This window comes from Choloepus didactylus, chromosome X, assembly GCF_015220235.1.
Source record: "Choloepus didactylus isolate mChoDid1 chromosome X, mChoDid1.pri, whole genome shotgun sequence".
Taxonomy (NCBI): Eukaryota; Metazoa; Chordata; class Mammalia; order Pilosa; family Megalonychidae; genus Choloepus; species Choloepus didactylus.
In genome coordinates, this window is record NC_051334.1 from 187,182,754 (window position 1) to 187,198,023 (window position 15,270).

At 58.4% G+C, this 15,270-nt stretch overlaps 2 protein-coding genes across 7 annotated transcripts in view; one reads left to right on the forward strand and one right to left on the reverse strand.

The window, feature by feature from the left end:
- Positions 1–4,720, reverse strand: part of IKBKG (inhibitor of nuclear factor kappa B kinase regulatory subunit gamma) — a 34,860-nt gene extending 30,140 nt beyond the window's left edge. For 2 of the 5 annotated variants that reach the window (XM_037821197.1, XM_037821199.1), the window contains exons 1-2: positions 922–1,698; positions 566–739 (exon numbers count right to left, since the gene is read on the reverse strand). The gene's annotated coding sequence lies outside the window, so the exon portion shown is untranslated. Of the gene's footprint in view, positions 1–565; positions 740–921; positions 1,699–4,091; positions 4,206–4,626 lie in introns of those variants that run through there. The other 3 variants (XM_037821195.1, XM_037821201.1, XM_037821200.1) reach the window with 3 other exon arrangements.
- On the forward strand, positions 1–15,132 carry G6PD (glucose-6-phosphate dehydrogenase). Of its 2 annotated transcripts, none has more exons than XM_037821193.1 (13): positions 1–131; positions 1,034–1,161; positions 9,633–9,670; positions 9,784–9,892; positions 10,517–10,734; positions 11,599–11,757; positions 11,927–12,052; positions 12,336–12,429; positions 12,870–13,056; positions 13,582–13,817; positions 14,004–14,080; positions 14,183–14,275; positions 14,376–15,132. In XM_037821193.1, the coding sequence occupies exons 1-13, from the start codon at positions 26–28 to the stop codon at positions 14,464–14,466; spliced, it is 1,662 nt and encodes a 553-aa protein (XP_037677121.1). In that variant the 5' UTR covers positions 1–25; the 3' UTR covers positions 14,467–15,132. The 2 variants fall into 2 exon arrangements, with proteins under 2 accessions (XP_037677121.1, XP_037677122.1); XM_037821194.1 differs by lacking the exon at positions 1–131 and adding an exon at positions 253–383.
- The last annotated feature ends 138 nt before the right edge of the window (positions 15,133–15,270 follow it).

Consider the following 15,270-nt stretch of genomic DNA (forward strand, 5'->3'; position numbering starts at 1 on the left):
GGGGCGGGGTGGGGCGGGGCCGGAGATGGGGACTCGGATGACCGCCGCGGAGATGCGCCTGGGCCCGCCGAGAGAGATGGCAGGTGACACCAGACAGCTGCAGGCGGCCCGCCCTCCAGAGGCCGGCTCAGGTGCCTTGGGGGGGGGGGGGTTCGGGGCTGTGCGCGCACCTGCCTTCGCTCCCCCGCCTTCGCCCTCCCACCGCCCCGCCCCCTGCGCGGGAGGGGCCAGCCGAGGCCCCGCCCCCTCCCCGCCTGAGGTCGGGCGGCTCAGCCCCGGTGCCCGCCCCCGCCACGCCGGTTAAATGGGCTCGCGGGGTGTAGCCCCCGGAAACGGCCGCGCGCTCCGGGGTGGCGAGCGCGGCAGGCGGCGGCGCGGCGCAGGTAACGGGGTGCGGGCGGAGCACACCGGCCCGAGTCGGGCGGGAAGAACGAGCGGAGGGCGTGCCTGCCCGCCAGCGCGCGCGGCTGCGCTTTTGATGCGCCTTGTTGGTCATACTTCGAAGCGGGCTACGATGGGGAGGGTCTGAACAGACCAAATGGTCCCCTGGCGGCCCCCCCCTCACCTTTTGGGCTGCCGAGGACTCTGAGACCCCGGGAGGCCGCCCAGTTTGGCAGGGATCGAGCTGGAGCCACACTCCCATCATCTGCAAACCCTGACCCCATCCGGCTCGTCATCGAGTTTCCGCCCGAGTCAGGTTATTAGAGTGAGCTGGTCCCCTTCCTGCTGTGTGATGTCCCTGCAGAGTTAATTCTGTCGCTCAGGACTGGGGCTCTGGCTGGAACCCACGAATGCTTTGGGCGGCTTTTAACGTACTCCCTGAAAGAGGGCAGCCTGGGAGAGTTTGGCCAGAGCCGCCAGTTTCTCACCCAACCAGCCCTCCTCCCCACCCCACCCCCAGCCACCCACCCCGGGGAGCACCTGCACAGCCAGTGACTGCCATCAGCAGGCATCACCCTGGTGAGAGCCCACAGGTCCCCTTCTCCAGGCTCCTCTGTCCCTGCGCCTTGTCAACGAGCTTTTCTTCCACCAGAGAACACCATGGCAGAGCAGGTGGCCCTGAGCCGAACGCAGGTGTGCGGGATCCTGCGGGAAGAGCTGTACCAGGGCAATGCCTTCCACCAGGCCGACACACACATATTCATCATCATGGGTGCCTCGGTGAGTCTCCCCCAGGCCCGACGGGGTGAAAGCCAGGCTTACCCTGTGACATCCTACCAGGCACTTGTTTCTTCTGCCTGGTGCCTCAAATTCCCTGAATGATTGTTGGCGGCTGCAGGAGCTCCGCCAGGTGTCCGCTCTCTGCAGTCATGCCTCTCACCCAGGTGCCACGACCATCCCAGCACAACGCAGTTTCCACGCACCTGCCCAGGCATGTGGCATAGACCCACATCCTGCAGCTGGAAGGTTCTTAGGGACTGGTTAGTTTCACGGAAAAAAGCGAAGCGCAGGCAGGGGTGGCTGTTCATTCTGAGTATCTTTTGCAAACTTGTTTGGGACTGGACAGATGTCACCCAGTAAATGAGTTCCAGAGGTGAGACCTGAGGCCCTACCTTGTCTCTCTCTACCACATCCAGTTCCCTGGGGACAAACATTCCGTGTTTGTTTTAACATCTTTGTCCCCAATGTTTAAGCCCCACTGAGAAGCTGTATCTGCCCTGACCATCTAGCTTGGGGAACTGCCGTCTTTGCTTTGACAGGAAAGGCCAAAAAAAAACAGAAGCACAGGCAGAGGCCTAGCACATCGAAGGTACATGGAAGTGGAGGGACAGTCCTCATTAAGCCCTGCTCCCCAGTCCCCAGCCATTTCCCCTGGGGCCGGAGAGAAACGAGATCTGCTGACCAGCGAGGCCTGTTAGAGCTGCTGCCAGGGTGTCATCTTGAATTCACAATGCCCTTAACTTTCCACTTTTGCCCCCAGATATGACCAAGAATCTGCTCAGTATCAGCCAACTTCCTTGACCATTAACTTATTTTATAATCTTGAGTGAGGTTTCTACCCAAACTAGCGAGCACTGGACAGGGCAGGCATCCTTTCTCTGTACCAACCGCGTCACGGGCCCCCTTCCCCCTTGGCGCTGGAGGAACTTGGCGGTTCTTAGTTCGCACAGAGTGACTTGTCACCACCCTCCACAGAGCCTGCCCCCTGCCACCTTTGCATTTCTGATCAGGAATTGGGAAGGAGAGTCTAAAGCCAAACGCCAGGGTGAGAGCCAGGAGGAGGGAGAAGGGCTTCGCCAGTGGGAGCCGGAGGGCAAGGGAGGGCTGCCTGAGGCGCTGTCCTCTGACTCCCTGTCACCCCAAGAGCTGCAGGCAGGGGACCGGCCTCCCCTTAGAGGAACCAGACCTTCTCAACACTAGGGCTACAAGCATTAGCCCAAGAGACAGGTTCAAGGAGAAAAAGTAACTTGGCATTCCTTCTCCTCTTAGTTCGCCCCCACACTGGCTTGGTGACAAGGTTGCTCCAATAGAGCACACAGGTCCCAGACACCAGCCAAGGGCCCCTCGAGAGAGTCCCAGGTCTTTTCCAGGCCCTCAACTCTGGGATGGCTCAGTGAGAGCATCCAAACTTGCTGTGTGACCTGGGGCAAGCAGCGTCCCCTCCTTGGGCCTCAGCATCTCTAGGGAGCCAAGGAAAGCTTTTGAAATGAGCGCCAAGGGTCCCTGGGCCCCATTGAGCTGGTTTTTTTGACTCTGGTGACCAGCCTAGCGTTGGGCAACTCTGACTCATGCAATCAGTTGGGTTCCCTTTGATCTCCCCAGCTTGGGGCCAAGTGGGGAGGACAGAGGTCCTCCAAGGAGCCCATGCTTGCTCTTCTCTTTGCTAGAGCAGGGCAGGTTGGGGCGGGACCCTCGCTCCAAGCCACTGTGCTCAGGCGGCACCTAGAAGAGCTCCTACCACCCCACCATCACCACCCCCCACCCCCCGGCCGCCTCCAGGCCTCCTCAACTCCTCCCTCTGCAGACCTGCTCTCCCTGCAACCAGCCACTCGGGGAAAGCAGCACGTGCTCTGCTCGCTCAGCCCACAAATGGCCTCCAGTCAAGTGCATCTTCCACACACAGCATGGCGTGCCCCTAGCAGAGGGAAGGGCCGAAGCAGGGCCCTAAGCAGAGAACAAGCTGGAGACGACCCAGAAACCAAAAGGCAGGCACCCTGGGGGCCAGACAGGGGGGCCCCACGTGACCAAGGGCTGCCCCTTCTGCCTTCCTCGCCCCACTTACCCAACGCTCACCCAGCTTCCTTCCGGGGAGCTCATGAGTTACAAAACAGGCTTCACGCAGCTCGTTGTTCCCCCCTGCCATATGGCCACTTCCCCCCTTCTTGGGACTCTCTCCCCTACTCCCGCCCCAACCCTGACCCAGGAGGAGAGTCGAGATACTTTCCCAGTGCAGGGATCCTAGTCTAGAAAGCTCTGGAATGAAAGAAGCCAGTTTCTCCTTACAGACCCATGTAGGAGAAAGAATCTTAGATGAGGAAGATTATATGTCTTCCCCCAACTGATAAGAGTATTCAAGGCGGGCGAATGCCTCTTCCCCCACAAGAGTGGGCCTCCTTGAATTGGGGAAGTTGGGGTGGCCATGAGAAAGGGAGAGAATAGGACTGGGCAACTTTGACTCACTGTGGGGTCCTCAGCAAGCCCCTCGCCTCTCTGGGCCTCAGTTTCCCCACCCAGACCGCAGGGGCTCAGGACTCGGGTGCCCAGGGCCCAGCCCACTGCAGCCCCGGGAGGGATCACCCCAGCAGCCCCGGCCCCACCCTTTCCTCGGAACATTTATGGGCCCATCTCCCCCTTGGGCTGATAAGATTCTTGCTGTGTCACGATGACTTTGGCACTCGCCCAAAGACCTGTGATTCACGAGCCCCAGGGTGGAGTTTTCCTCGGCAGCCCCCAGTTCTCTCTCCCATTGAGCGGGAGCCAACTGGGCCCCAGCCAGGGGCAAGGCCCCACCCCAGGATGCTGGGCCCATTCTTGACCTGCATGACCTAAGGAGGGCCGGGGTCACCCACCCTGGGTCCCAGCAGGCAGCCACTCCCAGGGGCTGTTGCCACCATACCCCGGGCCCTGAGCCCCTAACACCAGAGAGATACCTGCAATGGTTTGGGTCATCTATCTTGTGTTCCCCAACAGGAAGCTGAGGCCAAGCATCAAGCAGCATCTTGGGCAGTGACCACAGATGGCCCAGGTCCCTTTGCCCCAGTCTGGCCGGATACCGGTGGCCTGAGATCTTAATCAGTCCCAGTTACCCCATGAACTTGTCACATGTCCTAGGCAGATCCCGGCACCCTCCCCCCTCACCTCCTCCCGAGGTCCTTGGGCAAAATGAGGGGGTTGGGAAAGATGGGGCGCTCCCACCCTCCTCTCACCCTTCGATTACCCACCAGCCCCACAGGTGGCAGCATTCAGAAAGATTTTATTGACCCAGCGGTAAGATTTCTTGACATCTTCCCATGTTCATCCCTCCCCAAGGGTCCAGTGAGAGAGAGGAGGGCAGGGCCCCCCCCCCACCGAGCCCTGGCAGGAAGAGCAGCCCGGCTCCCGTGTCCCCCCACTGGGCAGGAACAGCCTGCCTTGGCCACCCCACTGCCACCACCACCTGCTGCTGCCACCATATCCTCATCCTACCTCTTCTTTCTCGGGTGACTGGAGACGAGCCGGGTGGTAGTTGCAGGGGCTGAGCTGAAACAAGGCAAGCAGGTTCTCTCACTAGTTAATCCCAGGGGAAAGCAAAAACAAACAGCTCAAGGTGCAGAGCCAACTATGACTCAGCAACCAAGAGCTCGGGCTCTTCGGATTTCCCCCAACTTATTGGAATTTGATCGTAAGCAAACATGACTTGCAGCAAGGAAGGCTCCGAAATGTTTGCAGTCTGTAGTTCACAGTGTCTCTCATGGGGAACAAGCCCCAGCGCTGGTTCCCAGGGAGCTGGTCCTTCCTGTGGGGTGGGAGACAACCCCAAGCCACCGTGATAGGAGCAGATGGCCCCCAGCCCTGTGGACGGGAGAAGCAAGCAGCGGGCACCACTGCCGCGTCTGAGGAGTGCCGCAACGGGAACTGGGGGACACTGGGGGTGGAGGTGCCAGGACAGTCCCTGATGCACCGGGTGTGGTTGCACCCAGGGGTGCAAGTCCAAGGGGCTCCAGGAATCAGCCAGCGGGCGCCTGCAGTGGCCACGCTGAGGGTCTGTGAGGGTGGGCAGTGGATGAGGAGGTCTAATGGCAGTGAGACGGGGACCCCTGGTTTGGGAACAAGTCACTGGAGATAAGCAGTAGACCCTTGCCTGCGTGTTTTGGGCACTCAGCGAAGTCTGGGTTGGGATGAGGTCACCCAAGGAGAAGCCAAGGCAGAGGAAAGAAGCCTGAAGAACTCAGACCTACCAGGGACCCAGGGCCCCTCCCCAACTTCCACAGAGTGGGCCCTTCCTGACCAGGAGCCCCCCAAGTACCTTTCTGCCAATCTTGGGGGGGAAGGGGGAGGCGAGCTCTTAATCGGGTGGGAATTCTTTGGGTTTCAGTCTTATATCTTGTAACCATCCATAGAAATGGACTCATCAAATGATTGCCTGGCCAGTCATTTTTAATTTGGGGGTCTAGGGTAACTTTTAACTTTTTAAGAGCCTCTGGTGGGGCGGCAAGAGAGGTGAGTCGGTGCTCAGCAGCTCCACAGTTGACACCAGGCTGAGGTGGGGAGTGTCGTTACACCTGCCTTCTAGAACGTTCCTTTGAACTCAGAGTCAGACAGCCTAGACTGGATACATCCCCCAAATCTCCTCAAATGTCTCAAAAAAAAAAAGTTGTATCCACAATAGCCTGTTAGATAAGCTGTTTGGGTCTTAAAATCAGATAGGTCTTTGCAGGGAAGGCTCGAAAAGCTAATTTTGCTTTTAATAGTCAGGTCCATAATCCCTGGAGTTGGTTTTTCAGTCTGGTGAGAGTCAAGATCCAAGTTCGGATAATCATTGTCCCAGCGCCCCTGGCTGTGTAGAATATTCTCTCCCCAGTGATTAGCAGCACCCCAAAAGAGCATGGGTTTACTCACCCCACGCGATCCCACGCTCTCTTAATTATAGCTTTGGCAGATGAAAGGACACACTCCCTGTGCTTAGTTCTTCTTCGAGAAGAACCTTACTAAACTCTCCTGAATTCTACAAATTGATCTGCAGGTTGTTGGGAGTTTCTGGTTTTTTTTTTTCACGTAGACAGTCACCCACAAATCAATGCCGGTTTGGCTTTTCCTTTCCAATCTTGACACCTTTTCCGTTTTCTTGCCTTACTGCACTGGTTAGGACCTCCAGTTTATCATTGACCAGAAAAGCAAATAGTAGGTATTCTTTTTTTGTTCTTCATTTCTTAAAAGAAAATATTTCAGCATTTCCACATTATGTATGACATCTATAGGTTTGTTTTCGTTTTTTTTAACCCAAGTGAAGGAAGTTCCCTTTTTTTCCTAATTTGATAAGACCTTTTATCATGAGTAGATATCTAATTGTCTGGACCACTTTTCCTACATCTGTTGAGTTTAGCATTGTTGCTAGGTTAAAAAAAATCAACATATAGGAGTAGGCAAAGATTCTTTCTAGTGTTTTCTTTTATCCTTTCATCTCTCCATGGGGTAAATTTCAATGATTGATTTGTATTTTTTCAATTCTGAGCCAATCTCTTATTTCCAGGATCAACCCACCTTGGGTTCTGATGTATTGTTATACTTTTTGGCATTGCAGGATTGGGCTCACTGATGGTTTCTTTGTCATTTTTGCCTTTGCATCAGGGCCCGTGAATGCAACCAGCCGGTAACTTTTTTCTCTACACCTCTCTCATCAGGTTTCAGTACCAGGGTTCTGCTCGCCTCCTAAAAGGTTGGGAGCCGTCTTAGTTCCCTAGGGTGCTGTTACAAAGTCCCACAAACCGGGGAGGGCTTCAAACAACAGGAGTAGGTTCTGTCTCAGTTCTGGAGGCTACAAGTCTGAAATCCAGGTGTTGGCAAGGCCACGCTCCTCTGAAGGCTCTCTCCTGGCAGCACCCCAACACCCACCGCTGTCTTCACAGGGCCGCCTTCTCCCTCATGCCTTACCTGTTTCTTTGTCCAAATTTCCCTCTTTTTATAAGGACACAAGTCAGATTGGCTCCAGGCCTGTGCTAGTCCAGTTTGGCCTCATCTAAGGCAACGACGTCTTCAAAGACCCTGTTTCAAATAAGGTCACGTTCGTGGGGCCAGGGCTTAGGGCTTGAATGTATGTTTGGGGGGGGGGGGGGGGGGGCACAGCACAGTTCAACCCAGAGCAGTCTGCTTTCTGGCATCCTCACCCCCCCAAAAAAATTCAGGTCCTACCCAGGTGCCAAATAAATGCACCCCATCCTAATCTCCCAAAAGTCTTAACCCATTTCAAGCATTAACTCTGAGTTCAAAAGTCCATCTTCTTCATTGAGCTGACCTGTAATCCACCCTGGAGCAAAATTCCTTTCCATCCAGGAACCTGTGAGCCTTAGAAAACAAGTTTTCCAAAAATATAGTGGTGGGTCAGGCAGAGGAGACATTCGCATTCCAAAGGGGAGAAGATGGTAGGAGAAGGGGGGGATCGCTGGTCTAAAGCAAGTTCACAGCCCCACAGGGCAAATTCCATCAGATTTCAAGGCCCGAGAGGCCCCTGTGGCTCCGTGCTCTGTCCCCTGGGTCTGCTGGGGCTGCAGCCCGCGCTCTCGGACCACAGGGTGCCAGCCCTGCCCTCTCAGCCTCTGGGTTTCCCATCGACCCAGGCTGGCAGTATTTCCACCGGTAGAACATTCTCAAAAACCTCATCGGTCTTCCATGGATGTCAAGAGAACCCACACCTTTAGAAGTCAGATCCTTCCTGACTAACCCTGACTTCTGCCGAGGTGGTCAATTGGATCCATAAATCACACCCCAGTTGCTTCAGCAAATGGTTGTCCGGTGTGTTGGCCCTGTCCTTTTTGTTTGACAGTTTGTTCCTCAATTTCTTTCTCGTCCCTCCTGCATTTTCCTCTAAGCAGCAAAGAGAAAACAGCAGTGTCCTCCACATCCTCAGCTAGAAACCATCTAAGTTCCTTGCTTACCAGTTCTACTTCCCACCCAACACTAGAACCCAATCCAGTCAAGTTCTCTGCCATTTCAGTAAATGGGGGTCACTTCCTTCCACGGCCGCACCAGAAGCATCTTTGACATTCCTATCATGATCAGCCCTCTCCGCAAGGCACTCTCGCCTTGCTCCAGCCTCTGTCCATTGCCCAATTCCAGAGCCAGTTCCACAGTTTAAGGTATTTGCTCCAACAGCTCCCCACTTCCCAGTACCTAAAACTGTCCTAGATCCCTAGGGCGGCCGGAACAAATCGCCACAAACTCGGTGGCTTCCAACAAGAGGAATTTCTTGTGTCCCAGTCCTGAAAGCCAGAAGGCCAAGATCGAGGTGTCGGCAGGGCCTTGCTCCCTCTGAAACCTGTTGGAGAGACTCCGTCCTTGCCTATTCCTAGCCCCTGGTGGTTTGCCAGCCGTCCTTGGCATTCCTTGGCTGGCAGCTGCAGCACTGCGATCTCAGCCTCTGTCATCACGTGGCGTCCTCCCCACTCTCTCTCCTTTTCTTCATCTAAGGCATATTGGGATCGGGCCCACCCTACCCTGGTTTGGCCTCATCTAAGGTAATTACATCCTCAAAGGCCTTGTTTCCAGACATTCACGACACCAGGGGTTGGGGCTTGAAGATATGTGTTTTTTGGCAGTGGGGGACACAGTTCAACCCACAGCAGAGACTGTCCCACCTTGTGTTGGCTGGAAGACATTGTTCCACACTGGAATTCTCTCTTCCTTGCTCATTGGGCACAGCCCACTGGAGAAGCTCTCCGTACCAGGGCTTGCCTTGGTGGGCAGGTTTTCTAGCTGCAGATCTGATTTCCGTGGAGCTTATTGCCCTGCTCAGGCCCCTCCTCTTTCTTGGGTCCATTTTGGTAGGTTGGATTTTTCTAGAAACTTGGCCTTTTCCTCAGGGTTCAGCATTGCGTGTCAGTGTTTCTCTCCCCTTCTCCTTCCCAACAGTGTTCATGGGTACCTTTTAGAAAGCATTCTTGCTGGAGGGCTAGCTCTTTTGAGTCTTCCTTTTCAAGCACCAACTTTTGGCTTGGTTGATCTGGTTTGGTGGCTTGTTTTCCATTTTATTAATTTTTATTTTTTTCCCTGTCCTTTATCTGTTTGGCTTAAAGAGCTAAATGTTTAAGGCCACATCCCACAGATGTTGCTACATGGTACGTTCCTCTGCGTCCAGTTCTGACAAATCTCATTTTGGGATTTTCTTCTTCATCCTGGGACTTATTTGTTTGTTGATGGCTCTTGGTTTTTGTTGCACTTTATTGCGTTTTGACCCGAGAACACGGCAGGGCTCTTTGGCCATTGTAGTTGGGTGGGGCATTCTGTGCTGCCCGTATCAGCCCAGGGCCAGCTCAGTCTGTAATCTCAGGGCCCCTCTGGCTACAGATGGGGACAAGATAGGTCTGCCTAGAGCTCCGTGGCGTCCCTGCGTGAGTGCCCGGTTCTCCACGGCTGAGGGAGGGTCTGGTCGGAGCCAGGGGGCAGCGTTTTCCCCAGTCTCCACCTACCCTTAACCGTGCCTGTTCCATTTGCCACAGGGCGACTTAGCAAAGAAGAAGATCTACCCTACCATTTGGTAAGTGTGCGCCCCCAGCCCTTCTACCCCCACTGCCTCCCCACCAGCGGGTGGGTTGAGGGTGGGGGGCGCCTAGCCCAGCCCACCCAGCCCTCCCCATGCTCCGCCGGCAGGTGGCTGTTCCGCGATGGCCTTCTGCCCGAAGACACCTTCATCGTGGGCTTTGCCCGCTCCCTGCTCACAGTGGCTGACATCCACAGGCAGAGCGAGCCCTTCTTCAAAGTGAGTGGCTCCCAGGCTCCCCCCTCTACCCACTCAGGACACCCCCCCCACAGAGCTGTGCAAACCCCAACTCGTCAATTCTTGCCCTGCCCAAGGCCCCCCACACCACCTGCCAAACCGGCTCCTAGGTGACAGCCTGGTGCCTCCCCACCACCACCTTCCCCAGCCCCTGGAACTCGCCCCGGGGCCAGATGGGGACGTGCAGGAGCTAGAATAAGGAACCCTCACAGGGGCGAAGCGTCATCATGGAAAAGCCTCCATCCGTGTGGGCACATTCGCAACATCCCAGCTGATCAGAGGTGGTCTGTTGTGATGATTTTAGAGAGAAATGTTTCTCCAGTGCATTTCGCCCAGGGAAAGTGGCCCAGAGTCAGGCTCCCGTCTTAGGGCACAAGATCCCCAGGGACCCATGGGGAGGAGGTGGTGACGTGGCCATCACCGGCCCCCTTCCCCTCGGCCCTGCATCCAGCCACAGCCTGCGCCGGGCCCTTGGAGCTGCCAGGCACCATCTCCCTGCCTCCCAGGGGAGCAGAGCTGAGGAAACAGTGGGGATCCCAGGGTGGGGCGAGGCACGGCCGCCTCCTGGGGCTGATGCCTGCCTGCGTGTCCCCTGCCCCTCTCCAGGCCACCCCGGAGGAGAAGCCGAAGCTGGAGGCGTTCTTTGCCCGAAACTCCTACGTGTCCGGCCAGTACGACGACGTGGCCTCCTACAAGCGCCTCAACAGCCACATAAACAGCCTCCACCAGGGCCCGCAAGCCAACCGCCTCTTCTACCTGGCCTTGCCCCCCACCGTCTACGAGGCCGTCACCAAGAACATCCACGAGACCTGCATGAGCCAGATGTAAGCCCGGCCCCTGCCACCCAGGGCCACCCTGCCCTGCCCTCCAGCCTGATGCACGGCCACTGTCGGGGATGGCGAGTGGGGGGACAGACCAGTCTGGGGGGAGCCTGAAAAGACAGACAAACCCTGTTTGTCGTCGGACATGAATGTCAGCCTCCAGAGAGCGGAGGAGGCCGTGAGCTGCCTTTTCTGAAGAAACTTGCTGCGGGTATTGGTGGGCCCAAATCCCTCCATCCCCCCACCCCCACCGTGTCCAGCCTCACCATGGAATATGCTAGAAAAACAACAAACCAAACGGGACCGCCAGGTGGCAGTGTTGCGCCATGGAAAAAAAAAAAAAAAATCTCACCGCTGCCTGCTCAGTCTTCTCTGGCACTTGGGGGTTTTCTCCAAGAAAGCCGCCGCCATCTCTGTTTCCCTTGATCCTGGTTTTGAATACAAGCTGCCAAGTGAAATCCACACGGGGAAACAGCAAAGAGAGGGGCCTCTTCTCCCACCCCCCTTTCCCGGGCCACTGGGCAGCGCAGGAAGGCTTCCGGGGAAGTTTTGAGCCCCTGCTGACGGCGGGGGAGGACGGGGCCTGGTTCTGAGAGGGCTGTGGGCCGAGGCAGGGAGGGGAAGGGGCAGCCGGGTCACCTGAGAATGAAGATGGCAAGGGGTCAGGGTGTGGGGGTGAGGGGAAGCCCAGGACCCCTGCTCCACGGAAACATCAAAGTGGGGTGACACAGAGGCCCCGACCCCTTGTCCCTTGCCCCTATGGAGTGGTTATTGGTGGGGGGAGTGATGTGGAGCCCAAGACCTGTGCCCCCTGGGAAGGCTGTCGAGAGGGGGGGTGACTGGAGCCCTGGACCCCGTCGCCGGCAGGGGCTGGAACCGCATCATCGTGGAGAAGCCGTTCGGGAAGGACCTGCAGAGCTCCAACCAGCTGTCCAACCACATCTCCTCCCTGTTCCGCGAAGACCAGATCTACCGCATCGACCACTACCTGGGCAAGGAGATGGTGCAGAACCTCATGGTGCTCAGGTGACTGCCGGGTTCCTGCCCGTGGGACGGAGCACGGGGCTCCCAGCTGGGCCTGAAGCCCTGGAGAGGGTTCCGGTCCCCCGGCCCAGGGCGGGTCCTGTGCTGGGGAGGTCCTCAGGCAGCTCTGCCTCAGCCTCACTGGCCAGCCCTCCCTGTCCCATCCCCCCAGATTCGCCAACAGGATCTTTGGCCCCATCTGGAACCGGGATAACATCGCCTGTGTGATCCTCACTTTCAAGGAGCCCTTCGGCACCGAGGGCCGCGGGGGCTACTTTGATGAATTTGGGATCATCCGGTGAGAGCCTGGGGTGGTGGGGGTCCCCCTCTGGGGGCCTCCTTCACAACCCCCAGGGCCTGAGTCCTGCAGCAGCCCTGGCAAACTGTTGGGTGGGAGGGATCCCCCCACAACCGGGGCCACCCAGGATTTCCTCGCCTGAAGGGGTCCTGGGAGCCGTTGGGTATCAGGAAGCAGCTCTGGCACCTCGAGCCCTTTGGGACAGGGAGGAGGGTCACAGCCAGGTCCTTCCGCCCACCCCACGGCTGGCGTCTGACCAGAGCTGCTCCTGCTTTCCCACCAGGGATGTGATGCAGAACCACCTCCTGCAGATGCTGTGTCTGGTGGCCATGGAGAAGCCCGCCTCCACTGACTCCGACGATGTCCGCGACGAGAAGGTGGGTGCAGCTGCGCCCTCCTGGTGCCCGCCTCTCGCCTGGCAGCTGTGCCCCAAAGCGGGCCAGGCTGTGGTAGAGAGAACCCGGGGTGAGAGCCCTCTTCTTCTCCGGGAGTGCCCGGCTCCGAGCACTGGGCTGGGGGTCAGGAAATCTTGGACACGTCCCAGGTCTGAGGGCGACTGCGGGCAACCTGGGGCCAGGCCGTGGCTTTCGGGGCCTCTGAGAGAACGAGGGTGGTCCAGGCGGCCTTGCTAAGGCCATTGGGGCTCAGGGCAGGGGGCCCCAGGGCCATGGCTCCGGCAGAGGGGCGCAGAGGAGATGGGTACCCCCTCTGGTGGGCAGCCGCCCCCAGGAGAGCCCTGCCCATGCCCACGTCACCTCCTGCACATCTGCTGCCTCGCTGACGGGGGGCCCTTTGGTTCTCCACGACCCCCTCCCAGGTCAAGGTCTTGAAGTGTATCTCAGAGGTGCAGGCCGACCACGTGGTCCTGGGGCAGTACGTGGGGAACCCCGAGGGGCAGGGCGAGGCCAGGAAGGGGTACCTGGACGACCCCACCGTGCCCCGCGACTCCAACACCGCTACCTTCGCCGCTGTCGTCCTCTATGTCGAGAACGAAAGATGGGACGGTAGGTGACACCCCGGGGACCCCACCAAGGAAGGGCTGTTGGGGGAGGCCCGGGCAGAGGCCGCACCATGTGCACACTTGCGTGCTCACTGACGTGCCCACACACTACACTGTCACACTCCCTTTCCTGTGCGTTCTCCTGCTCGCACTCACACGCATACTTTCACTCACATTCCCATACACACTTTGGCCTTTACACACACACACACACACACACACACACACACACACACACACACACACACACACACACACACACACACACACACACACACACACACACACACACACACACACACACACACACACACACACACACACACACACACACACACACACACACACACACACACACACACACACACACACACACACACACACACACACACACACACACACACACACACACACACACGCCCTGAAGAGCCTAGCGGGGCTCGGGGAAAGCTCGCAGCCTGGGGGTGCTGCACACAGGGTCCTGAGGCCAGGCCCGCCTGCCCGCCCCCCACCGTCCCCCTGTGCCCAGGCGTGCCCTTCATCCTGCGCTGCGGCAAGGCCCTGAACGAGCGCAAGGCCGAGGTGCGGCTGCAGTTCCGCGACGTGGCCGGCGACATCTTCCACCAGCAGTGCAAGCGGAACGAGCTGGTCATCCGCGTACAGCCCAATGAGGCCGTGTACACCAAGATGATGACCAAGAAGCCCGGCATGTTCTTCAACCCCGAGGAGTCAGAGCTGGACCTGACCTACGGCAACCGATACAAGGTGCGGGGGCCGGGCAGGGGCCCTGCTGGGTGGTGCCCCCAGAACTGGGAGGCCCGGGTCAGGGGGCAGCAGCAACAGAGCAGCCTTCCAGCGACGGGTGCAGGACTAAGCCCAAGTGGTGGGAGTCCGTGAGGAAGGGTACATGGTGGCATCAACAAACCCCACTGCCCCCCGCTTCTCTCCCAGAATGTGAAACTGCCCGATGCGTATGAGCGCCTCATCCTGGACGTCTTCTGTGGGAGCCAGATGCACTTTGTGCGCAGGTAAGAGCGTCCTTCTGGGCCCCAGAATGGTGGCGATGGGGAGCAGCCTTCTCCCTCCCTGCCCCCCACCGTCCACCCCTGAACCCACCTTCGTCCCCCCAGCGACGAGCTCCGGGAGGCCTGGCGCATCTTCACGCCACTGCTGCACAAGATCGAGAAGGAGAAACCCAAGCCCATCCCCTATGTTTACGGCAGGTGAGGGCTGGCGGGGGGCTGGGGTGGCAGGGGAGCGGGCCAGGGCACGCAGGGTCCGAGGGGCTCCCTCCCACCTTGCACTGTGTCCGTCCCTTCCCAGCCGAGGCCCGACGGAGGCAGACAAGCTGATGAAGAAAGTGGGCTTCCAGTACGAGGGTACCTACAAGTGGGTGAACCCCCACAAGCTCTGAGCCGCCAGCACCGAGCCCCTGCCCCCCTTCCCGTGTGCTCTGCTTCTACCCCGCAGCACCCTGGGTAAAACTTTGGGACCATAGCCTTCCACCTCACATTCCCTGGGCCCCCCGGGCTCGGGCCAGCCCCCGCGTCCCAGTGTCCCCCATGCTGCCACGCGGCTCTGAGCCAAGAACATTCCTCAACTGCGCAGGCCCTGGGCATCCTCATGGCCCGAGCCCACCCAGCCCTCCTCACTCCAGCCCCGACTGTCCTGGGGCTCCCCAGCCACGGGGGACTGGCCCCTCAAAGGACAGCCTAGGACAGGCAGAAGGGACAATGGGGAGGGGGCAGTGGGCCAAGGTGGGGCGATGGCAAAACCACCCCCCTCCCCAGTTGGCTGTGTGGCCGAGGGCACACTCCCCACCCTCCGAACTCTGGGTCAGGAGGCGACCGCATCCCTGTGAGAAGGCCCGAGTGCCACTTGACATTCCTGGTTGCCTGCCGTCCCCCGGGTCCCTGGCCCTGTCTGCCCTTGGCCCCGCCAGCTCCCCCAGCCACCTCCACTCTTCACTCCATGGCCAGCCCTACTGCAGGGTGGCAAGGCCACCCATGCCATAGGAAAAGCCAGCCAGCAGCTGCATCCCCCTTGCTTTAACCCCATGCCATTAAACCCACAAAGCAGCCTCCTGCCTCTCTCCCCATCCTTTCTGTCCCTGCGCCCCGGGGACTCCTGTCAGCCCATCTCTCCCACAGCATCCCTCAGTGTGCCAGGGACCAGGGTGTCAGCCATCCCTGATCCCACATCCAGCTGTCACAGAGTC

Excerpts from the sequence above, each read along its gene's own strand:
- G6PD (XM_037821193.1), top strand. The coding sequence starts at position 26 with ATGGGGACTCGGATGACCGCCGCGGAGATGCGCCTGGGCCCGCCGAGA. Across the intron at positions 14,081-14,182 it reads CAGATGCACTTTGTGCGCAG|CGACGAGCTCCGGGAGGCCT; the intron begins GTAAGAGCGTCC and ends TCGTCCCCCCAG. Across the intron at positions 14,276-14,375 it reads ATCCCCTATGTTTACGGCAG|CCGAGGCCCGACGGAGGCAG; the intron begins GTGAGGGCTGGC and ends GTCCCTTCCCAG.